At 50.1% G+C, this 27,864-nt stretch overlaps 1 protein-coding gene across 1 annotated transcript in view; it reads right to left on the bottom strand.

Annotated features, from left to right (window-relative positions):
- The window catches only part of LOC132575943 (uncharacterized), an 85,311-nt gene that overhangs the window by 43,695 nt on the left and 13,752 nt on the right, over positions 1–27,864 (bottom strand). Inside the window, 7 exon segments of the mRNA XM_060244630.1 lie at positions 754–939; positions 4,857–4,997; positions 6,308–6,369; positions 9,717–9,833; positions 14,813–14,921; positions 23,346–23,473; positions 25,411–25,566. Coding sequence (XP_060100613.1) covers positions 754–939; positions 4,857–4,997; positions 6,308–6,369; positions 9,717–9,833; positions 14,813–14,921; positions 23,346–23,473; positions 25,411–25,566 — 899 coding nt within the window.

Raw genomic sequence — 27,864 nt, 5'->3', positions numbered from 1 at the left:
GCTTGGCTTAGTAGCTCTGCTGTGCATTTGAGAGAGCCTGGCAAAGCAAGCTATGCCTTCCCCCTTCCTCCCCAAGGGAGGAGCCTCAGCCAATAGAAGGAAGAGAGGCTTGGCTCAGTAGCTCTGCTGTGCATTTGAGAGAGCCTGTCAAAGCAAGCTATTCCTTCCCCCTTCCTCCCCAAGGGAGGAGCCTCAGCCAATAGAAGGAAGAGAGGCTTGGCTCAGTAGCTCTGCTGTGCATTTGAGAGAGCCTGGCAAAGCAAGCTATTCCTTCCCCCTTCCTCCCCAAGGGAGGAGCCTCAGCCAATGTAGAAAACAGAGGTTTTGCTCTGCAGTTCCTGTGCGATTGAGCAAGCCAATGTAGAAAACAGAGGTTTTGCTCTGTAGCTCCTGTGCGGTTGAGCAAGCCTTGCAAAGCAAGCTGTGATGCAGAAGGAAGCAAGAGAGAGGAAGAAGGAAGCAGATGACAGCCAGTTGCTCAGGGGCCTGAGAGGAGCTCTCCGGGGGACTGATTTGGCCCCGAACTGCATGTTTGACACCCCTGCTCTAAATTTTCTCATCTGGCCCAACAAAGTGACATTTTTGTCAGCTCCGGCCCTCGTAACGAATGAGCTCGACACCTCTGATTGGGAGGCCCAGAGTGCCACACTCTGCCAGAAAGACACACAATGCGGAGTCCCAAACCAGCTCAGCGGCGGACCAACGTACTTGGCATGAGGTGAGGAAACCCCTCCACTGAGCCTGCTTCCTTACCTTCCGCACACGCCGCACAAGGACATGCTCCGGGGGCAGCAGCAAGACCTTGGAGATCACGCGGGCGTTCATCTTGGACAACGGGATGGTGAAGACCAAACTCCAGGAGACGCAGCAGACCAACGCGTGGGCCAAGAAGAGGACGGGGTAACCCAAGACGAGCCAGACGTAGGTGTTGAAACGCCTCTGGAGGAGGAGGAAGAGGAAGGAAATGACGATGATATTGGAGTTATACTCCACCCTATACTCTGACTCTCAGAGTCACAGAGCAGAGTCACAATCTCTTTTACCTTCTTCCCCCTCACAACAGACACCCTGTGAGGTGGGTGGGGCTGGAGAGCTCTTACAGCAGCTGCCCTTTCAAAGACAACTCCTGCGATAGCTCTGGCTAACCCAAGGCCATTCCAGCAGCTGCAAGTGGAGGAGGGGGGAATCAAACCCGGTTCTCCCAGATAAGAAAGCTCTGGCTGACCCAAGGCCATTCCAGCAGGTGCAAGTGGAGGAGTGAGGAATCAAACCCGGTTCTCCTAGATAAGAGAGCTCTGGCTGACCCAAGGCCATTCCAGCAGGTGCAAGTGGAGGAGTGGGGAATCAAACCCGGTTCTCCCAGATAAGAGAGCTCTGGCTAACCCAAGGCCATTCCAGCAGCTGCAAGTGGAGGAGGGGGGAATCAAACCCGGTTCTCCCAGACAAGAGAGCTCTGGCTGACCCAAGGCCATTCCGGCAGCTGTAAGTGAAGGAGTGGGGAATCAAACCCGGTTCTCCCAGATAAGAAAGCTCTGGCTGACCCAAGGCCATTCCAGCAGGTGCAAGTGGAGGAGTGAGGAATCAAACCCGGTTCTCCTAGATAAGAGAGCTCTGGCTGACCCAAGGCCATTCCAGGAGGTGCAAGTGGAGGAGTGGGGAATCAAACCCGGTTCTTCCAGATAAGAGAGCTCTGGCTGACCCAAGGCCATTCCAGCAGCTGAATGTGAAGGAGTGGGGAATCAAACCCAGTTCTCCCAGATAAAGAGTCCGCGCACTTAACCACTACAGCAAACAGGAAGGAAGGAAGGAAGGAAGGAAGGAAGGAAGGAAGGAAGGAAGGAAGGAAGGAAGGAAGGAAGGAAGGAAGGAAGGAAGGAAGGAAGGAAGGAAGGAAGGAAGGAAGGAAGGAAGGAGATATTGGATTTATATCCCGCCCTATACTCGAATCTCAGAGTGGCTCACAATCTCCTTTATCTCCCCCACACACACACAACAGACACCCTGTGACGTGGGGGGGGGGGGGCATGGCTGAGAGAGCTCTTACAGCAGTTGCCCTTTCAAGGACAACTCCTGCGAAAGCTCTGGCTGACCCAAGGCCATTCCAGCAGCTGCAAGTGGAGGAGTGAGGAATCAAACCCGGTTCTCCCAGATAAGAGGGCTCTGGCTGACCCAAGGCCATTCCAGCAGCTTCAAGTGGAGGAGTGGGGAATCAAACCCGGTTCTCCCAGATAAGAGTCTGCACACTTAACCACTACACCAAACTGGCTCTCTAAGAAGATTTATATCCCACCCTTCACTCTGAATCTTAAGAATCTCAGAGCAGCTCAAAATCTCCTTATCTTCTCCCCTCACAACAGACACCCTGTGAGGTGGGTGGGGCTGAAAGAGTTCTCCCACAAGCTGCTCTTTCAAGGACAGCTCTGTGAGAGCTATGGCTGACCCAAGGCCATTCCAGCAGCTGCAAGTGGAGGAGTGGGGAATCAAACCCGGTTCTCCCAGATAAGAATCCGCGTACTTCACCATGACACCAAAGTGGAAGAGAGGACAGCAGGAAGCGTACAGATTCTGAGTCAAACCCTTGGGCCATCAAGTTCAGTATTTTCTACTCAGACTGGCAGCAGCTGTCCTGGGTCTCAGAGAGGGGCTGTGACTCAGTGGAAGAGCCTTTGCTTGACATGCAGAAGGTCCCAAGTTCAGTCCCCAACATCTCCAGTTAAAAGGACCAGGCAGGAGGTGATGGGAAAGACCTCCGCCTGAGACCCTGGAGAGCCATGAAGTGGAGCTGTGACTCAGGGGCAGAGCCTCTGCTCGGCATGCAGGAGGTCCCAGGTTCAACCACCGACATCTCCAGATGAAAGGACCAGGCAGGAGGGGATGGGAAAGACCTCAGCCTGAGACCCTGGAGAGCCATGAAGTGGGGCTGTGGCTCAGCGGTAGAGCCTCTGCTTGGCATGCAGAAGGTCCCAGGTTCAATCCCCGGCACAGTTAAAAAGCTGGAGAAACAAATGGCCACACCAGTAGGCAGGTAGCAGAGATATAAACTTTATAAAGGACACGGACAAACACAAAGATTTTTTTTTAAACTAAAACATGCTTAAAACATCAGCACTCGGACTTAAAGGTGCTTTCTTTTTATTTCTCCCTTGGGATCCAGGGAAGCGGGCAAAGTAAGCCCTGGCTCTTTCCTTCCTTCCCCAGGGGACCAGGAGTTGGAGGAGCCTCAGCCAATAGAAGGAAAAGAGGCTTGGCTCAGTAGCTCTGCTGTGATTGAGAGAGCCTGGCAAAGCCAGCTCTGCCAAGGGAGGAGCCTCAGCCAATGGAGAAAATAGAGGGTTTTGCTCTGTAGCTCCTGTGCGATTGAGCAAGCCTGGCAAAGCAAGCTGTGATGCAGAAGGAAGCGAGAGAGAGAGAGAAGGAAGCAGACGACAGCCAGCTGCTCCGGGGACTGATAGGAGCCCTCAGGGGGGCCTAATTCGGCCGCATGTTTGACACCCCTGTTCTACGGGGTCAGAAATATCTGGGGACTCTGGGGGTGGAGCCAGGAGACATTAGGGGTGGAGCGAAGATCAAGGCTGTGACAAGCATAATTGAACTCCAAAGGGAGTTCTGGCCATCACATTTAAAGGGACGGCACACTTTTTCAATGCCTTCCTTCCATAGGAAGTAATGAAGGATAGGGGCACCTTCTTTTGGGGCTCATAGAATTGGACCCCCTGGTCCAATCGTTTTGAAACTAGATGCTATACTGAAAATTTGGTGCCTCTACCCCAAAAAACAGCCCTCCCAGAATCCCAGATACCTGCGGATCAATTCTTCATTATTTCCTACAGGAATAAGTCTCCCTAGGGAATAATAGAGTTCCCAGCAGGCATTTCCCTCCCCTCCCCCGCTTTCTGATGACCCTGAAGCAGGGGGAGGGCCTCCAAACCGGGGGATCCCCTGCCCCCACCTGGGGAGTGGCAACCCTACGGTGTGAAGACATCACCTGGAAGTGACATCGTCGCACCGGTGACGTCGCGCAGCAGCCACTGTAGTCGTTTCCGGGAAAACTCTATGGTTTTCCTGGACGCTCTAGCCTTTTGGAGGGAAAACTCTATGGTACAATAGGTACCACAGAGGTTTTTCATCCCAAATGGCTAGAGCGTTCGGGAAAACCATAGAGTTTTCCCAGGAACGCCTAGAGTGGCCGCAGTGCGACGGCGCAATGACATCACTTCTGGGTGACATCACTGCGTCACGTGCACAAAAGTCCCCTGCCGAGGAGCAGAGGGGACTTGGCAACCCTACTCACAGGCTCCTTAGGCCCACTAGGCCTCTGTCTCACAGCACAGATCATGGGAGGGTGGAATAGGGTTGCCAAGTCCAATTCAAGAAATATCTGGGGACTTTGGGGGTGGAGCCAGGAGACTTTGGGGCGGAGCCAGGAGCAAGGGTGTGACAAGCATAATTGAACTCCAAGAGAGTTCTGGCCCTCACATTTAAAGGGACCGCACACCTTTTAAAATGCCTTCCTTCCATAGAAAATAATGAAGGATAGGGACACCTTCTTTTGGGGCTCATAGAATTGGACCCCCTGGTCCAATCCTTTTGAAACTTGGGGGGTACTTTGGGGAGAGGCACTAGATGCTATGCTGAAAATTTGGCACCTCTACCTAAAAAAACAGCCCCCCCAGAGCCCCCGATAACCTGCAGATCAATTCCCCATCATTTCCTATGGGAATCATTCATGGAGGTGCATGATGGCTGTGGGGGCAGGACTTCTCCCGCCGGCCAGCTGGCTGGGGGAGGGGGGGAAGCCTGTAAATCCGGGGGATTGGGAATGTAAGATGGCCCCAGCCAACGCAGCTCCCCCTTACCCAGTGAGACACAGAGGAGTCCTCCTTGCGAGCCGGCTCCTGCCGGATGAGCAGGGGAGTCCCTTCCTTGCTCTCATTGACTTCTGCGATGGTGTCGTACTTGCTGAACCTCACGTGGCTATTCTGATGGTGCCTTTGGGTCTGCAAGGAACGGGGATGGGGACAGGACAGAGAAGGGAGCCCCTTTTATATACGGGATTGACGGTCTGCCTTTTCCATTGAAGGTGAGTTGGGTTGAAGTAGAAGAATAACAGAGTTGGAAGGAATCTCCAAGGTCATCTAGCCCACTGGCCTATAGTCATCTAACCCTGCACAACGCTTGGCTAGATGGACCCTCGCTGGTCTGATCCAGCAGGGCTCTCCTCATGTTCTTATAAAGGCCTCGGCCTCTCTGCCCTCTTGTTGGCCCTCCAGAGGAACTGGCTGGCCCCTGTGTGAGACAGGAGGTTGGACTAGATGGACCATCACTTGTCTGATCTAGCAGGGCTCTCCTGATGTTCTTATGAAGGCCTCGGCCTCTCTGCCCTCTTGTTGGCCCTCCAGAGGAACTAGCTGGCCACTGTATGAGACAGGAGGCTGGACTAGATGGACCCTCACTGGTCTGATCCAGCAGGGCTCTCCTGATGTTCTTATGAAGGCCTCGGCCTCTCTGCCCTCTTGTTGGCCCTCCAGAGGAACTGGCTGGCCTCTGTGTGAGACAGGAGGCTGGACTAGATAGACCCTCACTGGTATAATCCAGCAGGGCTCTTCTGATGTTCTTATGAAGGCTCAGCCTCTCTGTCGTGTTGTTGGCCCTCCAGAGGAACTGGTTGGCCCCTGTGTGAGACAGGAGGCTGGACTAGATGGACCCTCACTGATCTGATCCAGCAGGGCTCTTCTGATGTTTTTATGGAGGCTCAGCCTCTCTGCCCTGTTGTTGGCCCTCCAGATGAACTGTGTGAGACAGGAGGCTGGACTAGATGGACCCTCACTGGTCTGATCCAGCAGGACTCTTCTGATGTTCTTATGAAGGCTCAGCCTCTCTGTCGTGTTGTTGGCCCTCCAGAGGAACTGGTTGGCCCCTGTGTGAGACAGGAGGCTGGACTAGATGGACCCTCACTGGTCTGATCCAGCAGGACTCTTCTGATGTTCTTATGAAGGCTCAGCCTCTCTGTCGTGTTGTTGGCCCTCCAGAGGAACTGGTTGGCCACTGTGTGAGACAGGACGCTGGAATAGATGGACCCTCATTGGTCTGATCCAGCAGCACTCTTCTGGTGTTTCTAATGCAATTTACCACCACCCCCAAAAATGCCCGCCCCTGCCCCACACTACTAGCACAACCCCACCCCACAGATTCCTGTTTGTCACACCCCTCCGACAGCCGCCCTACACAGCTCACAACTGTTCCAATCCATACGCGCAACTGGCAATTCTCGACCTTATCCAGATCCCACCATCTGCCCTTTCCCTACCTTCTGAATTGCTATTCCAAAAGGCCAGAAGAAGTAACCCGCAAGTTTCCAACATAGTTTTCCTGGAGGAAGAGAAAAGAGATCCTGGTCAAGTCCCATACAGGATGGGACCCAACCCCCCACCCCATACTTGTCTCCATGGGCATAAGAGTCAAACATTTTTTTAGAAAAGTCCTGAAGAATGAGATTGAATTTCTGGTCTCCAGAAGCTCCCACAAGACCATGACTCAACCCTACCCCCCCTGCCTGAGTAGATATAAATTACACGCCTACCAACTTCTTCTCAATTTGACACAGAAAAAACGTTAGTTTTCTGGGCTACACCTCTGAGGATGCCAGTCAAAGTTGCTGACGAAACGTCAAGTTTCACAATACCAAGACCGTGGCTACACAGCCCGGAAAATCTACAGCGACCAATGGATTCCGGCTTTGAAAGCCTTCGACAATGTAATTGAGATTGAATTATTTACTTTATTTAAGACCTTATTCAGCAGCTTCCCACTCAATTCAGGGTTCCCAAGGTAGAAGAAGAAAAACACTGTAGATTTATACCCTGCCGTTCTCTTTGAATCAGAGTCTCAGAGCAGCTTACAATCTCCTTTACCCCTCCCCATTCCCCACAACAGACACCCTGTGAGGTGGATGGGGCTGAGTGAGCTCTGACAGAACCCACCCTTTCAAGGACAGCTCTGCAAGAACTATTGCTGACCCAAGGCCCTTCCAGCAGCTTCAAGTGGAGGAGTGGGGAATCAAACCCGGTTCTCCCAGATAAGAGTCCGCACACTTAACCACTCACCAAACTGGCTTCTAGTGTCCTGGCCGCACTGGTGGACCTCCTGATGGCACTTGGTTGTTTTTTTCGCCACTGTGTGACACAGTGTGTTTGACTGGATGGGCCATTGGCCTGATCCAACATGGCTTCTCTTATGTTCTTATATGACACAAAGTGTTTTACGGGATGGGCAACTGGCCTGATTCAGCATGGTTTCTTTTATGTTCTTATGTGACACAGTGTTGGACTGGATGGGCCAGTGGCCTGATCCAACATGGCTTCTCTTCTGTTGTTATGCGACACAGAGTGTTGGGCTGAATGGGCCATTAGCCTGATCCAACATGGCTTCTCTTATGTTCTTATGTGACACAGAGTGTTGGACTGGATGGGCCATTGGCCTGATCCAACATGGCTTATCTTATGTTCTTATGTGACACAGAGTGTTGGGCTGGATGGGCCATTAGCCTGATCCAACATGGCTTCTCTTATGTTCTTATGTGACACAGAGTGTTGGACTGGATGGGCCATTGGCCTGATCCAACATGGCTTATCTTATGTTCTTATGTGACACAGAGTGTTGGGCTGGATGGGCCATTAGCCTGATCCAACATGGCTTCTCTTATGTTCTTATGTGACACAGAGTGTTGGACTGGATGGGCCATTGGCCTGATCCAACATGGCTTATCTTATGTTCTTATGTGACACAGAGTGTTGGGCTGGATGGGCCATTAGCCTGATCCAACATGGCTTCTCTTATGTTCTTATGTGACACAGAGTGTTGGACTGGATGGGCCATTGGCCTGATCCAACATGGCTTATCTTATGTTCTTATGTGACACAGAGTGTTGGGCTGGATGGGCCATTAGCCTGATCCAACATGGCTTCTCTTATGTTCTTATGTGACACAGAGTGTTGGACTGGATGGGCCATTGGCCTGATCCAACATGGCTTCTCTTCTGTTCTTATGTGACTCAGAGTGTTGGACTGGATGGGTCATTGGCCTGATCCAACATGGCTTCTCTTCTGTTCTTATATGACACTGAGTGTTGGACTGGATGGGCCACTGGCCTGATCCAACATGGCTTGTCTTATGTTCTTCTGTGACACAGTGTTGGGCTGGATGGGCCATTGGCCTGATCCAACATGGCTTCTCTTATGTGACACAGAGTGTTGGACTGGATGGGCCATTGGCCTGATCCAACATGGCTTCTCTTATGTTCTTATGTGACACAGAGTGTTGGGCTGGATGGGCCATTGGCCTGATCCAACATGGCTTCTCTTATGTTCTTATGTTATATGCAGTAGTAACCTCCAGAAACCGCAACCGGGGCTGGCCTTTTTTCTGAGAGACAGCTTGCTATTGCCTGCCTCTGTATCCTAGCCCTGGTATTCCTTGGAGGTCTCCCTTCCAAATATTTGCCAGGGTTGGCCCTGTAGATGTGAAATCTGATGGGATCCGGCTTGCCTGGGTTATTCAGGACAGGGCACATAATTTCTTTTAAGTTGGGGAAGGAGATTCCCACCCACCAAGAGGGCTTCTCCACCAGCTGCTCTGTGGAACTGCCAATGCGTCTAGATGCAGATGGGCAGCCATGTTGGTCTGAAGCAGGAGAACAAAGCAAGAGTCAAGTCGCACCTTTAAGACCAACCAAGTTCTATTCAGAATGTCAGCTTTTGTGTGCTCCAAGCACACTTCATCAGACTATAGGATAGAAGGGCAAGCAGTCCTAAATCTGTAATCCTCCTCCCTCCCCTTAAATAATCTAACAAAGGGATTGGGGAGGGACGGTGGCTCAGTGGTAGAGCATCTACTTGGTAAGCAGAAGGTCCCAGGTTCAATCCCCGGCATCTCCGACTAAAAAGGGTCCAGGGAAGTAGTGAAAAACCTCAGCTTGAGACCCTGGGGAGCCATGAAGCGGGCTATAGCTCAGTGGTAGTGCATCTACTTGGTAAGCAGAAGGTCCCAGGTTCAATCCCCGGCATCTCCAACTAAAAAGGGTCCAGGCAAATAGGTATGAAAGATCTCAGCTTGAGACTCTGGAGAGCCGCTGGCGGTTATGGGCGGGACGGTGGCTCAGTGGTAGAGCATCTGCTTGGTTAGCAGGTCCCAGGTTCAATCCCCGGCATCTCTGACTAAAAAGGGTCCAGGCAAGTAGTGAAAAACCTCAGCTTGAGACCCTGGAGAGCCATGAAGCGGGCTATAGCTCAGTGGTAGTGCATCTACTTGGTAAGCAGAAGGTCCCAGGTTCAATCCCCGGCATCTCCAACTAAAAAGGGTCCAGGCAAATAGGTATGAAAGATCCCAGCTTGAGACTCTGGAGAGCCGCTGGCGGTCATGGGCGGGACGGTGGCTCAGTGGTAGAGCATCTGCTTGGTAAGCAGAAGGTCTCAGGTTCAATCCCCGGCATCTCCAAATCAAAAGGGTCCAGGCAAGTAGGCGTGAAAAACCTCAGCTTAAGACCCTGGAGAGCCACTGCCGGTCTGAGTGGACAATACTGACTTTGATGAACTGAGGGGGGTCTGATTCAGTATAAGGCAGCTTCATACGTTCATGTGCTCATATCAAGATGGCCGCTTCTGCCTGCCAGAACACACTGCCCTGCTAAAGGCAACCGGCGGCGTTCTTGCTCTGCTTACCGTACGGCGCCCCCACCACGGTGAGGAACATCAGGACAGAGATGAGCACGTAGATCACGAAGAGCCACCACCCGAAAAAGAGCACGTAGCAGAGGTTGGTGCAGGTGACGTTATGGCCTGGAGGGAGGGGGGAGACAAAGCCAGCCTCAGCTTGGGACTCCACCTTCAGACAAACCTCAGCGACAGCAATTGTCTGAAAAGGCTCACAGAACACGTAGAGCCATAACACAAAGGCGAAGTCACAGTGCCACACACCCTGGCGCTTATAGATGCCCAGGCCCCCTCTGACCACCGGAGATGGGAAATAAGGTTCCCAGATCCAGCTTGGCTAACTCCTAGAGTTTTTTCAAATAATACCATTTTTTATTAAGTTCAAAAAGATATGGGAAGGGGAAGTGGGAAAGGTAGGGAGAAGTAATACCTACATAGCTACTTCATTATTTCATCTTATCTTGCCGAGTTATTTCGACAGGCCTTTAACTTCTAGACCGGGAGAGGGCTGCCACCCTACATGGCTGAGGAATCGCGATCATTATGGGATCACTGTTAGAAAAGGAAGATCCCGCCCATACTGTAGCTGGACAGCTCCATGAAATGTTTTAAAAATGTTTTAATTGTAAATTATTGTTTTGAATTGTGATTTTGGATTTTGAACTGTTAGCCGCCCGGAGTCCGCTTGCGGAGAGGGCAAGATAAAAATCTAAAGTAATAAATAAATAAATTTCTGTGAGCTATATTAACCTAGAAGAAGAAGACTGCAGATTTATACCCTGCCCTTCTCTCGGAATCAGAGACGCAGAGCGGCTCACAGTCTCCTTTATCTTCCTCCCCCCACAGCAGACACCCTGTGAGGTGGGTGGGGCTGAGGGGACTCTCACAGCAGCTGCCCTTTCAAGGACAACCCTGCCAGAGCTATGGCTGACCCAAGGCCATTCCAGCAGGTGCAAGTGGAGGAGTGGGGAATATAACCCACTTCTCTCAGATAAGAGAGCTCTGGCTGACCCAAGGCCATTCCAGCAGGTGCAGGTGGAGGAGTGCGGAATCTTTTCGCTAACTCCTAGAGTTCTGAAGGTGGAGCCTGAAGGGGGGCTTCAAGTCCACAAGGGAAAAGCATCCCTTTTCTCCAGGGGAACTCATCTCTGTAGCCTGGAGACGAGCCGTAATTCCAGGGGATCTCCAGGTCACTCTTGGAGGCTGGCATCCATAGCAAGTGCTCCAATCCAAGGGGAGTCAGAGCTGTGGATCTAATCGCAGATCTTGCCACAGAACAGTCACCCAGGATCACTTGTGTTTCTGCAACTGCCCTGGTGCAAAAAACAAGAGGTCGCTGGCTAAAACAGGGACCTCAATGGGGTACAATGCCACAGAGTCCACCCTCCAAAGCGGTGTGGACAAACCTGCTTAACCTAAGAGCCACACAGACTAAACATCAGACGTTTGAGAGCCGCAAGACATGACGAGGGAGGGAGGGAGGGAGGGAGGGAGGGAGGGAGGGAGGGAGGAAGGAAGGAAGGAAGGAAGGAAGGAAGGAAGGAAGGAAGGAAGGAAGGAAGGAAGGAAGGAAGGAAGGAAGGAAGGAAGGAAGGAAGGAAGGAAGGAAGGAAGGAAGGAAGGAAGGAAGGAAGGAAGGAAGGAAGGAAAATAGATGGCGGTAGGGAGGAATGAAGAAAGGAAGGCATGGCAAATATATGAGAGGGAGGGAGATGGAAAGAAAGCAAATTTAACTTTAAATGCATTCTCCAAGCTGCCAGCAGGCTTGGCTTGGAGAAGTGATTGAAAGTGACAAATGCCTTCTCCAAGCTGGCTGACAGGGCAGTGGGGGCTTTAAGAGCAAAACAATATGCGTGAAAGAGCCACGTGTGGCTCCCGAGCAGCAGTTTGGCCCCCCCTGCTCCAAAACATCCATTTCCTCCAGGGGAACTAATCTCTGTAGCCTGGAGAGATCTCCAGGTCCCTCCTGGAGGCTGGCATCCTTAGCCAGTGCTCCAATCCAAGGGGAGTCAGAGCTGTGGATCTAATTGCAGATCTCGTCACAGAACAGTCACCCAGGATCACTTGTGATTCCGCAACTGCCCTGGTGCAAAAAACAAGAGGTCGCTGGCCTAAACCGAAACCCGAACGGGCCGTTGCGCTGGTGTGCCTCACTCTGATTTAAAAAAAAAACCCAACTGGAGAGATTCCTTCCTAGCAGAGTGAAGCTTTATTCGCATAAAGGAGACTCCAGAAAAGAGCAGCCCAGCAGTCTGCCCAAAACGTTATGGCTATTAGCTTTTGTAGTATGCAATAAACTAGGGGTCTCAAACATGCAGTTCGGGGGTCAAATCAGGCCCCCGAGCAACTGGCTGTCGTCTGCTTCCTTCTCCCTATATCATCCTTCCTTCTGCATCTCAGCTTGCTTTGCCAGGCTTGCTCAATCGCACAGGTGCTACAGAGCAAAGCCTCTATTTTCTCCATTGGCTGAGGCTCCTCCCTTGGGGAGATACGGGGTGGGGGAGGAACAGCTTGCTTTGCCAGGCTCTCTCAATTGCACAGTAGAGCTACTGAGCCAGAGTTTCCTTTGCCAAGTTTCCTGGATGCCATGAGAGAAATACAAAGGAAGCATCTTTAAGACCAATGAGCGCTAACGTTTTAAGGTTTTCTTCCATCCTTATTTTGGGCCCCTCGCAAGCTCAGTTTGCTCTCTTATCTTCCTTTACCCTTCGCACGGAATGGCCTTCAACACAACCGCCCCAGAACAATGGCTTTCGTTTTCGGGATGGTTCCATGCATGGACTCCTTCTGTTCTTGCCTACTGCATTGTCTACTTATGTGTCAGCAAGCCAACAGATAAGCTTCTTTATCGACTGGAATCCACAAACGGTTTTTGCTCTTCGGAGCTCAATAACTCTCCACCGGAATGCCTCTCTCCCTTACATCTTAGAAAACTGTATCAAAGTTCACAAACTTGGGCAAGGTCCCGGCGTGATGTTATCTGCCTACAACACTTTGCAAAGTCTATCGAAATGGCGTCACCGGGGCTGATGTCAACCCATTTCAACCCATTGGTTCTGGTCCTACCTTCCGGGGCCACAGAAAACAATTCCACACCATCCTCTATATCAGGGGTGGCCAACGGTAGCTCTCCAGATGTTTTTTGCCTACAACTCCCATCAGCCCCAGCCAGCATGGCCAATGGCTGGGGCTGATGGGAGTTGAAGGCAAAAAAACATCTGGAGAGCTACCGTTGGCCACCCCTGCTCTATATGACAGCCCTTCAAGTACTTGAAGTACTTGGAGATGACAGAGATCAGTTCCCCTGGAGAAGATGGATACGTTGGAGCAAGGCTTTTTTAGCAGCAGGAACTCCTTTATATATTAGGCCACACACACCCACATCCTCCAAGAGCTTACAAGGCTCTTAGTACAGGACCTACCGTAAGCTCCAGGAGGATTGGCTGCAACAGGGGGTGTGGCCTAATAGGCAAAGGAGGTCCTGCTAGAATTCCTTAAAGGGCTCTTCGTACAAGGCCTGCTGGAAGCTCCAGGAGGATTGGCTGCATCAGGGGGGCGTGGCCTAATATGCAAAGGAGGTCCTGCTAGAATTCCTTACAGGGCTCTTCGTACAGGGCCTGCTGGAAGCTCCAGGAGGATTGGCTGCATCAGGGGGGCGTGGCCTAATATGCAAAGGAGGTCCTGCTAGAATTCCTTACAGGGCTCTTCGTACAGGGCCTGCTGGAAGCTCCAGGAGGATTGGCTGCATCAGGGGGGCGTGGCCTAATATGCAAAGGAGGTCCTGCTAGAATTCCTTACAGGGCTCTTCGTACAGGGCCTGCTGGAAGCTCCAGGAGGATTGGCTGCATCAGGGGGGCGTGGCCTAATATGCAAAGGAGGTCCTGCTAGAATTCCTTACAGGGCTCTTCGTACAGGGCCTGCTGGAAGCTCCAGGAGGATTGGCTGCATCAGGGGGTGTGGCCTAATCAGTGCTTTTTGTAGCAGGAACTCCTTTGCATATTAGGCCACACAACCCTGATGTAGCCAATCCTCCAAGAGCTTACAGGGCTCTTAGAACAGGGCCTACCATAAGCTCCAAAAGGATTGGCTGCATCGGGGTGTGTGTGGCCTAATATGCAACGGAGTTCCTGCCAGTGTTCCTTCTACGCTGAGTTAGCGTGAGCTAGCTCACAGATTTTTAGCCTCCAGCTCACACATTTCTGTCTCAGCTCAGGAAGGATGACCCCAGAGCACAATGATTTATGCAGCGGCTCACAACTTTAATGCCGGTAGCTCACAAGGTAGCATTTTTGCTCACAAGATTCTGCAGCTTAGAGGGAACATTGGTTCCTGCTGCCAAAAAAAAAAAGAAAAGAAGAAAAAAACCCCTGATTTGGAGAGCCGACTCTATGGCATTTTGCCCTCCTGGGGGGTTTCTGTCCTCCCCAGCCTCCATCCCTATATGGCCTAGGACCTGCCTACCTGAAGGACCGTCTCTCCCCACATGTTCCCCAGAGAGTACTGAGATCGGGAACTCAAAACCTCCTCGTTATCCCCGGGCCAAAAGAAGCCCGTTTAAAATCTACCAGGGACCGGGCCTTCTCTGTTATGGCCCCTTCTTGGTGGAACCAGCTGCCGGAAGAGGTGAGGGCCCTGCGGGACCTTGCTCAGTTCCGCAGGGCCTGTAAGACAACCCTCTTCCGGCTGGCCTATAACTAACCGGCACAAGAAACTAAGTGTGGTTCTATTAGACTTCTGCTGCTCTTAATGTTTTAAATGTTTTAATTATTTTAACTGTTTAAATGCCTAAACCTAATTTATGTGGGATTCTGTGTTGTGAGCCGCCCTGAGCCACTTGGTGGGAAGGGCGGGATATAAATCATAAAACAAATAAATTAAATAAATCCCCAAATCTCCAGGAGTTTCCGAACCTGGAGCTGGCAACCTGATCCCCTGCCAGTGGCAAAGAGAGACCTGGCAAACCTACACTGGGCCCACTTTCAAGAGAGGCCCGGAGCCCAAACGCTTTCAAGTTCTGCATTTCTGAGCAGGAGAGGCAAAACGAAATCAGCTCAGCCCAAAGTTAAACCTCTCCTGGTTTGTGCTCGGGCAGAACTAGTTTTCACCTGCAGAGCTTTTAATGACGTTCAGGTCGGAGTAGAGCTCTTTCACGATTTCGGAACGGTTGGCCCACGGCCTGGCGGTCACGTGACTCTTCCACTTCTTAAAGCCGAACTGTGAAGAGAGAGACAAGAAAGAGATTTTGCGCCGCGGTTCCGCTCTCTTGACTTCAGCCAGTTGACCGCCGTTGCTCTCTCTGGGGGAAACCTGGGAACTGTTTTGGGGAAGGGTGGGAGAGAAGCTGGACAGGAATCAGGGATCAAGAACACTCATTATTTCACATTTACAGAAACATGAAATAATAAAACACTCATCAGGCAACCACAAAATGTCAGGGAGTGCGGTTATCCATAAGCCTAATAGTAACTCATCCATACTTCAAGAAGGATCTCTCTTTAATGAAAGCCAGTTTGTTGTACTGGTTAAGTGCGTGGACTCGCAGAGCTGTCCTTGAAAGGGCAGTTTTTGTCAGCACTCTCTCAGCCCCACCCACCTCACAGGTTGTCTGTTGTGGGGGAGGAAGGGAAAGGAGATTGTGAGCTGCTCGGATATTCAGAGTGAAGGGGGTTTATAAATCAAATAACTTCTTTTTAAAATGACTATATTGTTCACTTTCCAAAGAAATATATTGTTAAAAAAACATTTTCTTACATACACACAGTTTACCTTCAGTCACACAGTGAAGGCGTTTTTTTTTAAAAAACAGATATAATTTTATTTTAATAAAATACATTCTCCAAACAAATAAATACTTTATGGGTAATAACTATACCAAATACTAAATTGTAAGGTAAGTGACAAAGATAATGATCAAATTACAATCGTGGGAAATCTACGGGATAAACATGACTTGGAACTGCATCTGTTAAAACCATATAATTTTACAAGGGTCACCAAATCGCTGGGAAAAATCAGAATCCCACTCAGCAATTCCTCCCTATATTGATTATAATACAATTTCTTTCCATAACAAAAGATCTCCAGACATTATCAAACCATAAAGAAATTAACGGTGGTGATTTACTTTCCCACCTAGATGCTATAACAGCTCATGCCGCTGCTAGTAAAAATTCAATTAAAATTTTTGTTGGTTTCGGTCAAGGGTGGCCAAATTGTGGCTCAGGAGTCAGGTGCGGCTCTTTCACACACCTTGTGCGGCTCTCAAACCCCCCCCAACCACCCCACTGGCCAGCTTGGAGAAGACATTTGTCTCTTTAAATCACTTCTCCAAGCCAAGCCAGTCAGCTGCTTGGAGAATGCATTTAAAGTTGAAGTTGCTTTCTTTCCACTTCTCCCTCCCCCATATATTTCCCTCCCTCCCTCCTTTCCTTCCTGTCTTGCAGCTCCCAAACAACCGGTGTTCATGTCTTGCGGCTCTCTTGATGTTTATTCTAGGTGGCTCTTGCATTACGCAAGTTTGGCCACCTCTGGTTTACGTACACTGAAGGTGTTGAATATATGAAGGATATATATGAATATATGAAGCTGCCTTGTACTGAATCAGACCCTCGGTCCATCAAAGTCAGTATTGTCTACTCAGACTGGCAGCGGCTCTCCAGGGTCTCCAGCTGAGGTTTTGCACGCCTAATTGCCTGGACCCTTTTGAGTTGGAGATGCCGGGGATTGAACCTGGGACCTTCTGCTTACCAAGCAGATGCTCTACCACTGAGCCACCGTCCCTCCCTTGACCAGCAGTGGCTCTCCAGGGTCTCAAGCTGAGGTCTGGCACGCCTAATTGCCTGGACCCTTTTGAGTTGGAGATGCCGGGGATTGAACCTGGGACCTTCTGCTTACCAAGCAGATGCTCTTCCACTGAGCCACCGTCCCTCCCTTGACCAGCAGTGGCTCTCCAGGGTCTCAAGCTGAGGTTTTGCACGCCTAATTGCCTGGACCCTTTTGAGTTGGAGATGCCGGGGATTGAACCTGGGACCTTCTGCTTACCAAGCAGATGCTCTTCCACTGAGCCACCATCCATCCCTAAAGCCAGTCTTGTCTACTCAGACTGGCAGCGGCTCTCCAGGGTCTCAAGCTGAGGTTTTTCACGCCTGCTTGCCTGGACCCTTTTGAGTTGGAGATGCCGGGGACTGAACCTGGGACCTTCTGCTTACCAATCAGATGCTCTTCCATTGAGCCACCATCCATTCCCTAAAGGGTGACTCTGTAGTGCTGAACATATATGAACATATGAAGCTGCCTTCTACTGAATCAGACCCTGGGTCCATCAAAGTCAGTCTTGTCTACTCAGACTGGCAGCGGTTCTCCGGGGTCTCAAGCTGAGGTTTTTCAAACCTACTTGCCTGGACCCTTTTTAGTTGGAGATGCTGGGGATTGAACCTGGGACCTTCTGCTTACCAAGCAGATGCTCTACCACTGAGCCACCGTCCCTCAAGTATCATGGTGGCAGCTGCCGCTAATGCAATTTGTGAGAAATCTGCACGGCCAATCAGATCTCCCGTGGAGAATCGAAAGCCGCATCTGACCACACCCCCACTCCCAAAAAATACTTGGCGGGACCAGGATAGGCGTTAAGAACATAAGAACATAAGAGAAGCCATGTTGGATCAGGCCAATGGCCCATCAAGTCCAACACTCTGTGTCACACAGTGACAAAAAATGTTATATACACACATACACTGTGGCTAATAGCCACTGATGGACCTCTGCTCCATATTTTTATCTAAACCCCTCTTGAAGGTGGCTATACTTGTGGCCGCCACCATCTCCTGTGGCAGTGAATTCCACATGTTAATCACCCTTTGGGTGAAGAAGTACTTCCTTTTATCCATTTTAACCTGTCTGCTCAGCAATTTCATCGAATGCCCACGAGTTCTTGTATTGTGAGAAAGGGAGAAAAGTACTTCTTTCTCTACTTTCTCCATTCCATGCATTATCTTGTAAACCTCTATCATGTCACCCCGCAGTCGACGTTTCTCCAAGCTAAAGAGTCCCAAGCGTTTCAACCTTTCTTCATAGGGAAAGTGCTCCAGCCCTTTAATCATTCTAGTTGCCCTTCTCTGCACCTTCTCTAAAGCTATAATATCCTTTTTGAGGTGTGGCGACCAGAACTGCACACAGTACTCCAAATGAGACCGCACCATCGATTTATACAGGGGCATTATGATACTGGCTGATTTGTTTTCAATTCCCTTCCTAATAATTCCCAGCATGGCATTGGCCTTTTTTATTGCAAACGCACACTGTCTTGACACTTTCAGTGAGTTATCTATCATGACCCCAAGATCTCTCTCTTGATCAGTCTCTGCCAGTTCACACCCCATCAACTTGTATTTGTAGCTGGGATTCTTAGCCCCAATGTGCATTACTTTGCACTTGGCCACATTGAACCGCATCTGCCACGTTGACGCCCACTCACCCAGCCTCAACAGATCCCTTTGGAGTTCCTCACAATCCTCTCTGGTTCTCACCACCCTGAACAATTTAGTGTCATCCGCAAACTTGGCCACTTCACTGCTCACTCCCAACTCTAAATCATTTATGAACAAGTTAAAGAGCATGGGACCCAGTACCGAGCCCTGTGGCACCCCACTGCTTACCGTCCTCCACTGCGAAGACTGCCCATTTATACTCACTCTCTGCTTCCTATTACTCAGCCAGTTTTTGATCCACAAGAGGACCTGTCCTTTTACTCCATGATTCTCAAGCTTTCTAAGGAGCCTTTGATGAGGAACTTTATCAAAAGCTTTCTGGAAGTCAAGGTAAACAACATCTATCGGGTCTCCTTTGTCCACATGTTTGTTCACCCCCTCAAAGAAATGCAACAGGTTAGTGAGGCAAGATCTTCCCTTGCAGAACCCATGCTGAGTCTTCCTCAATAACCCGTGTTCATCAATGTGCCTACTCATTCTGTCCTTGATAATGGTTTCTACCAACTTTCCCGGTATTGAAGTCAGACTGACTGGCCTGTAATTTCCCGGATCTCCTCTGGAACCTTTTTTAAAGATGGGGGTGACATTTGCTACCTTCCAGTCCTCAGGAACGGAGGCAGATTTCAATGAAAGATTACAGATTTTTGTTAGAAGATCCACAAGTTCAACTTTGAGTTCCTTCAGAACTCTCGGATGTATGCCATCCGGACCCGGTGACTTATTAGTTTTTAATTTGTCTATCAGTTGTAGGACCTCCTCATTTGTCACCTCAATCTGACTCAGGTCTTTCAACACCCCTTCCAAAATTAGTGGTTCTGGGGCGGGCAAAAAGTTCTCGTCTTCTACAGTGAAGACGGAGGCAAAAAATTCATTTAGCTTCTCAGCCATTTCCCTATCCTCCTTCAGTAATCCTTTTACCCCATGGTCATCCAAGGGCCCCACTGCCTCCCTGGCTGGTTTCCTACTTCTAATATATTTGAAGAAAGTTTTATTGTTGGTCTTTATGTTTTTTGCAATATGCTCCTCATAGTCCCTTTTTGCCTGCCTGATCACAGTCTTGCATTTGATTTGCCACAGCCTGTGTTCCCTTTTACTAATCTCACTTGGACTGGTTTTCCACCGCTTAAAGGAGTCCTTCTTACCTTTTACAGCTTCCATTACTTTGTTTGTTAACCACGCAGGCCTTTTCTTATGCCTGTTTGTGCCTTTCCTAACTTGTGGTATGTATTTTATCTGAGCTTCTAGGATTATAGTTTTAAATAGCGTCCAAGCTTCCCCAAGGGTTTTGACCGTATGTACCTTTCCTTTCAGTTTCTTCCTCACATGCCTCCTCATCTCAGTGTATTTACCCCTTTTAAAGTTAAACGTGGTTGTGGTGGTCTTTTTGGACAACTCCCTATTTATACAAACGGTGAAATCAATAACATTATGGTCACTGCTCCCAAGCGGCGCAATCACTTTTACATCTCTCACCAAGTCTTGGGCATTACTTAGGACCAAATCCAGGATCGCCCCACCCCTGGTAGGTTCTGAGACCATCTGCTCCATAGCACAGTCATTGAGAGCATCAAGAAACTCAATCTCTTTCTCTCGACCAGAACACATATTGACCCAATCAATCTGCGGGTAGTTAAAATCACCTATTACAACACAGTTTTTACGTTTAGCCGCTATCTTTAAGCCTTCCATCATATTATAATCGTCCTCTCTCTTTTGATTTGGTGGGCGATAACAAACTCCCATAGTTAAATTTCCTTTTGGGCCCTCTATTTCAACCCAAAGCATTTCTAAAAGTGAATCTAATTCTCTGATCTCAGTCTTACTGGACCGTATATCCTCTCTGACATACAGAGCCACCCCACCTCCAACCCTTCCCTCCCTATCCTTCCGATATAGCTTATATCCAGGAATCACCGTGTCCCACTGATTCTCCTCATTCCACCAAGTTTCTGAAATTCCCACAATGTCTATGTTTTCTCCCAACACTAAACATTCCAATTCACCAATTTTACTTTGAACACTTCTAGCATTTGCATACAAACATCTATAATTTCCCAGGCGAGCTAGGCCCGCCACCTTCCTCCTGCCGCCTCGAGACACTGGCAGACAGTCCATATTGTTTGTCACCTTCACAGTGGACAACTCCGGTCCGTTACCCGGTAGAAAAATAGCAGCTAACCCTTCATCTCTTTGAGACGAGTCCTCCCGAACCAGAGACATTTCATCTCCTGTCGGCTTTCCCCCAAGATTTAGTTTAAAAACTGCTCTGCCACCTTTTTGATTTTAAGCGCCAGCAGCCTAGTTCCATCCGGGGACAAGTGGAGACCGTCTCTTTTGTACAGCTCCCGCTTGTTCCAGAAAGCATCCCAGTGCCTAACAAACTTAAACCCTTCGTCCTTACACCATCGTCTCATCCACACATTGAGACTTCTAATTTGTGCCTGTCTCTCCTGCCCTGCACGTGGAACAGGTAGCACTTCCGAGAAGGCTACCTTGGAGGTCCTGGCCTTAAGTCTCCTGCCTAGCAGCCTAAATTTTTCCTCCAGGACCTCACGACTGCATTTCCCCACATCGTTGGTGCCAACATGCACCACGACCACAGGCTCCTCCCCAGCAGTGTCTATCAGTCTATCTACTACACGCGTAATGTCCGCTACCTTCGCACCAGGCAGGCAAGTCACCATACGGTCAGTACGCGGTTTCGCCACCCGGCTGTCTACTTGCCTAATGATCGAATCACCAACTACCAATACCCCCCCTCTCCCCCTGCTCAGGGATGGTTCCTTGGCGCGAAAAGATTCCCGCTCACCAACCGAAGAAGAGGTCCCTTCTGAGGGCGCATTCCCCTTATCCTCAGCACGGTGCCCTGTTCCCTCTCGACCCTCACGCTCTCTGGCAGCAACGGGGCTGCTACGTTCAGAGCGGGGCTCATCTAATACGCCCCCGAGAGTCTTCCCCAAGTGCCTAACTGACCGTCTCTGCTTCTCCAGGGCAGTCACCTCGGCCTCAAGGGTACGAACTCGTTCCCTGAGGACCAGGAGCTCCTTGCATCGAGCACACACCCAAGACTTCTGTCCTTTGGGCAGATAGTCATACATGTGACACTCAGTGCAAAACACTGGAAAGCCCCCAACCCCCTGCTGGCATTCTATCTTCATTGTATATATATATATATATATATATATATATATATATATAAAAATATACAGTCCTCTTTAAATGCTGTTTAAGTGGCTCCCCTTCTGGCGGGTCAACTTACCTTACCTCAACTTACCTTATTGGGAGAACAAGGAAGGCAGGGATCTGGGTTCCTGCTCCTTAGGGAGCCCCTAGGCGAAGAGCCACAGGCCAAGAGCCCTTTAGCTCTCGCCCTTCGGCTCGCGCCAAAGGCTCGCGCCTTTGGCAAGGCGCAGCTTAAAATGCAAAGAGGTGGAGCAGAGGCACTCCTCAGCAATCACTCTCAATCAGCAGCAATCACTCTCAATCTCTTTCACCCTTAAGGCAGTCAACCAAACAAAGAGCAGTCAACCAAACAAAGAGCAGTTCCCCAGCTATCACACCTTAGAATTTTAGGCAGCCCCACAAACCTTAGAATGAAGTCCTTCAAAACTCAGAAATTCTCAGCAATTTCTCCAGCTGTCTCAGCTATCAGAGCTGCTCTGCTCTGCTCCTCTCAGACCTCTGTGAGATGTGCTCAGCCTTTGGCAAGGCGCAGCTTAAAATGCAAAGATTGTACAGCGTTGGTGCCTACAGGCGTAACGTTGGGGACCCCTGCTTCAAGCTTGTAGGAGGAGAATGGTCTTTTCTGCCACTCGAGAGTCTCTATCTAGTTGAACTAGGGTAGCCAAGTTCCTCTGCAGGTTTGCCAGTAGGATTTGGGGGGCGTTCCAAGTTTAACTCAGAAAATATCTGGGGACTTTGGGGGTGGAGCCAGGACATTTTTTTCCAAAGTAAATAAATAAAAACTTAGCAGTGCAGTTCCCCTGAATACAGTCTTCATTTTTTCACCCAAGCAGCTGCAAATCATCTCTCTCTCTCACACACACACACACACAAACAAAAATGAAACAGTCTGCAATTCTACACTGGTGTGGTCTCACTGGGGGCAATTTACTCACAGAGTTGCTGAACTTCCAATAACACAGGGAAACCAAAGGTTCAAGTTTACCCTTTACCATGCAAACGACTTCGGAAAAGATTGTACAACAAAGGGAGGGAGCATCTGGGCGGCTTTCACAGCTGCTGGGAGCAGCCACGTTGTTCTGCCTGCTCACCCCGCCCCCCTTCAGCCTTAAAGACACAGACACACCATCCCAAAAGGAAGCGTTTGCAAGCTTTCTCTGAGCGTTCTGAAGGGGAAAGGCACATGGGAGCTGTGGGGGCGGAGCTTCCTCCCACTGGCCAGCTGACCGGGGGCGGGAAGGAGCCTAGGAAAGCAGGAGAACCACCGCTGGGACCTGGGGATTGGAAAGCCTAGTTCCTGGAGTGTGTGAAGACACTGCTCTGGTTTATAGGCAGACTCTATAGTTAAACTGTACTTAAACCACAGAGTTTGCCCCAAAACCAGAGTGCCCCCAGTGCAATGTCCCCGACACAATGACATCACTTCCGGGTGACGTTACTGCATTGTGGATGTTGAGTTGGGTTAGGGTTAGTGAACATATGAACATATGAAGCTGCCTTATACTGAATCAGACCTTTAGTCCATCGAAGTTAGTATTGTCATCTCAGACTGGCAGCGGCTCTCCAGGATCTCAAGCTAAGGTTTTTCACACCTACTTGCCTGGACCCTTTTTTGGAGATGCCGGGGATTGAACCTGGGACCTTCTGCTTCCCAAGCAGATGCTCTACCACTGTGCCACCATCCCTCCCCTGATTGGCAGCGGCTCTCCAGAGTCTCAAGCTGAGGTTTTTCACACCTACTTGCCTGGACCCTTTTGAGTTGGAGATGCCGGGGATTGAACCTGGGACCTTCTGCTTCCCAAGCAGATGCTCTACCACTGAGCCACCGTCCCTCACCTGGGATGTCTCAGTTCAGGGGAGGGTCTTTCCGGCTCTGGCCAGCTGCAACCTGAGGGCTTGGCAACTCTACACTGAACCTTCCACCTTCGACATGCAAAGCAGGGGCTCTGCCCGGGAGTCCCAACCCTACCATGTAGTTGTTGGAGAGTTTGTGGGCCTCCACTTCATTCTCAGCCGTGAGGGTGGTTTTCGTCACGCAGGTATCGCAGGTCTGCACTTCCTCGGAATGCAGAGGGCAGAAGGAATTGTTGGAAATCACTAGAAAGGAAGGAAGGAACCAGCAATGAGGATTGCACTGAGATTTGCCCCGGCCACGCACTGGGGCTCTTTTTTGTAGAAAAAGCCCAGCAGGGACTCATTTGTAGACTAGGCCACACCCCTTGATGCCACCATTGTTTCGCACGGGGCTTTCTTGTAGAAAAGGCCCAACAGGGATTCATTTGCATAATCGACCACATCCCCTGATGCCACCACTGTTTTGCAGGGATTTATTTGCATATTAGGCCACATTGATGGTGCCATTGTTTTGCGCAGGGCTGTTTTGTGCGGAAAGTCGAGCAGGGACTCATTGGCATATTAGGCCACACACTCCTGATGTCACCATTGCTTTACACAGGGCTTTTTTTGTGGGAGGGAAGCCCAGCAGGGATTAATTTGCATATTAGGCCACACCCTCTGGTGCCACCATTGTTTCACACAGGGCTTTTTTGTGAGGGGGAAAGTTCAGCAGGGACTCATAAGAACATAAGAGAAGCCATGTTGGATCAGGCCAATGGCCCATCCAATCCAACACTCTGTGTCACACAGTGGCAAAAATTTTTATATATACACACAAACTGTGGCTCATTTGCATATTAGGCCACACATCCCTGATATCACCATTGTTTCTCACAGGGCTTTTTTTGTGGGAGGGAAGCCCAGCAGGGATTCATTTGCATATTAGGCCACACCTCCTGGTGCCACCATTGTTTCAACCAGGGCTTTTTTTGTGTGGGGGGGAGTCCAGCAGGGACTCATTTGCATAACAGGCCACACCCCTGGTGTCACCATTGTTTCACACAGGCCTTCCCCCCCCCGAAAACACCCATCAGGAAATCATTTGCATATTAGGCCACATCCCCTGATGTTACCATTGTTTCACGATGGGGGGAAAGGCCAGCAGGGACTCATTTGCATATTAGGTCACACCCCCTGATGTCACCACTGTTTCACGATGGAGGGAGGCCCGGCAGGGACTCATTTGCATATCAGCCCACACCCCCTGACACCAAGCCAGCCGAGTGCTTCGCACTCCCCCCGCATCTCAGTCATTATGCTTTCTCAATAAGCACAAGACATCCTATACCTCATCCCCCCACCCGCAGCAGGGAGTCCCCAAACTTATTAAGCCCAAGGGCCCCTTTGGAATTCCGACACAGTGTGGTGGGCACAGGTACAACATGGCTGCCACAGGAGGCGGGGCCACCCACACGACGGCTGCCGCAGGTTACCTTCGGTCACACCACATCTGCAATCGACTCTCCAACGGCCAATCGGAAGCCTTGCTGAGCCAAAGCCCCACCCACTTTCTAAGAACAGCCGGTGAGCACCAGGAGTGGGGACAGAGGTTGGAAAAAAGGCCTTCTTTGCACCCACTGCCCAAGACTAGGGTTGCCGGGTCCAATTCAAGAAATCCCTGGGGACTCTGGGGGTGGGGCCAGGAGGCATTGGGGGTGGAGCCAGGAGCAAGGTTGGGACAAGCATCACTGAACTCCAATGGGAGTCCTGGCCATCACATTTAACGGGACCGCACACCTTTTCAATGCCTTCCATCCATTGGAAATAATGAAGGAGAGGGGCACCTTCTTTTGGGGCTCACAGAACTTGACCCCCTGGTCCAATCGTTTTGAAACTTGGAAGGTGTTTTGAGGAAAGGCGCCAGTTGCTATGCTGAATGTTTGGTGCCTCTGCCTCAAAAAAACAGTCCCTGCAGAGCCCCAGATACCCGCGGATCAATTCTCCACGATACCCTATGGGAATCGGTCTCCCTAGTAAGCAACGGAGTGCCCAGCAGACATTTCCCTCCCCCGCTCTGCTTCCTGATGACCCTGAAGCGGGGGGAGGGCCCCCAAACCGGGGGATCCCCTGTCCCCACCTGGGGATTGGCAACCCTACCCAAGGCCCAAACGGAAGTGTCTCTCGCTGCCCTTCCTTACCTGGGAGGATACGGGGAGTGAGGATGCCATGCTGGTGGGACCCAGAGTGGAGGTCCCCCAGGTCTCCCTGGGGGTTGTTCAAGGCCAAGCAGTGCCGATCGCAGAGAGACCCTCTCCTGTAGTGTTCCGACCGGTGATCAAAATCCCGTGGGAAATCTGGAAGGCAAGGCAAAGACGGAGTGACCCCGGAGGCTCGCTAGGGAAAGGGGGAATTCGGCTTCGACGCTGCTCGTCCATCCAGAGCCAACCCGACAGGGCTGTCAACTGGACCGGACCACACCAGCTGGGCCCGGTGGGACTGGCCAGCTCGGGGTGAGAAATCTATTCCACCAATCAGGATCTGTTTCTGCATCAGTAAATCGTCACTGTTGAGGAAAGGTTTTTAAGCCCAGTTTAAAATTTGTTTTTTAATGCTTTACATGTAGCCCCGTGGTGCAGAGTGGTAAAGCTGCAGTACTGCAGTCGGAGCCTTCTGCTCATGACCTGAGTTTGATCCCCGGCGGAAGCTGGGTTTTCAGGTAGCCGGTTCGAGGTTGACTCAGCCTTCCATCCTTCCGAGGTTGGTAAAAGGAGTCCCCAGCTTGCTGGAGGGAAAGTGCAAATGACTGGGGAAGGCAAGGGCAAACCACCCCGTAAAAAGTCTGTCATGAAAACGTCGTGAAAGCAACATCACCCCAGAGTCAGAAATGACTGGTGCTTGCACAGGGGACTACCTCTACCTTTGGGGCAAGAGCCCTGTGGCACAGAGTGGTAAAGCTGCAGTACTGCAGTCGGAGCCCTCTGCTCACGACCTGAGTTCGATCCCAGCGGAAGCTGAGATCAGGTAGCCAGCTCAAGATTGACTCAGACTTCCAAGGTCGGTAAAACAAGTCCCCAGCTTGCTTGGGGGGGAAGTGTAAAAGACTGGGGAAGGCAATGGCAAACCGCCCTGTAAAAAGTCTGCCATGAAAACGTTGTGATGCGACATCATCCCAGAGTCGGAAACGACTGGTGTTTGTACAGGGGACTGCCTTTACCTTTAATGCTTTGTTTTTTAGCTGTTCTATATTGTAACCAGTGTTCCCTCTATACACACACACACTGTGGCTAATAGCCACTGATGGACCTCTGCTCCATATTTTTATCTAACCCCCTCTTGAAGCTGGCTATGCTTGTGGCCGCCACCACCTCCTGTGGCAGTGAATTCCACATGTTGATCACCCTTTGGGTGAAGAAGGACTTCCTTTTATCCGTTTTAACCTGACTGCTCAGCAATTTCATCGAATGCCCACGAGTTCTTGTATTGTGAGAAAGGGGAGAAAAGGACTTCTTTCTCTACTTTCTCCATCCCGTGCATTATCTTGTAAACCTCTCTCACGTCACCCCACTCTATCATGTCACTAATGACTATACAAAAGAAATAAGACACTTGACGGCACATCTTAATACTAAGAACATAAGAACATAAGAGAAGCCATGTTGGATCAGGCCAACGGCCCATCAAGTCCAACACTCTGTGTCACACAGTGGCAAAAAATGTTATATACACACATACACTGTGGCTAATAGCCACTGATGGACCTGTGCTCCATACACTGTGGCTAATAGCCACTGATGGACCTGTGCTCCATACACTGTGGCTAATAGCCACTGATGGACCTGTGCTCCATATTTTTATCTAAACCCCTCTTGAAGGTGGCTATACTTGTGGCCGCCACCACCTCCTGTGGCAGTGAATTCCACATGTTAATCACCCTTTGGGTGAAGAAGTATTGGCGGTATACTGCAGCTAGGATTTTGTTTGCTCAGAAACGGAAGCTTCGAGAGTTACCTGCGAAGCAGGAGTTGATTGGGCAAGTACTGGAAGCAGCGGAGGTGGACTGTTTCTCTTTAATGCTTGCTGGGAAATCCAAAGAGGAAGCGAGAAAATACTGGGAGAAGTTATATGCATGGTTCGATACTTCAACTGCCTTAATGGTGAACGGTGGTAAATACTCTTCAAATCATTCGATTGGAATATAAACTAAACATAAACGAAATATGATAATTTAAAGGGCAACTTGCAATATAATTTCGTGCGACTAATGCGATAAGAGGCTAAATGCGTAATAATAATAATACGACGGAATTTTCTTGTATGAGGACACGGCGGTATGCAGAACGAATTCTGTTTTTCTGGACAGATGTTTAATTACTTTCCTATACCCACTTTCCCTTTTTTTTCGTTTGAAAAACAAAGATCTTTTACAACGACATAGGTTTGGGTATTTTATGGCCCATGTTTTCAACGACAGCCTCCACATTCCGATCCTCGGCTTTTGAGGGCTACCCGTTTGTTGACTGATGCGGTTTTGTTTGCTTTGACAACATCCTGGCTGAAGAAAAGTTGCGTTAGGTGCCCTTGGGTTGCTGGGTTTGGAGAGAACTGTCAAGTCAGTGTCTATTAGCCGCAGCATATTATTGGAATTGTCTGGG

This window comes from Heteronotia binoei, chromosome 8, assembly GCF_032191835.1.
Source record: "Heteronotia binoei isolate CCM8104 ecotype False Entrance Well chromosome 8, APGP_CSIRO_Hbin_v1, whole genome shotgun sequence".
Taxonomy (NCBI): domain Eukaryota; kingdom Metazoa; phylum Chordata; class Lepidosauria; order Squamata; family Gekkonidae; genus Heteronotia; species Heteronotia binoei.
The sequence above is the reverse complement of the archived record's forward strand: the minus strand, read 5'-3'. Positions and strand labels throughout refer to the sequence as shown.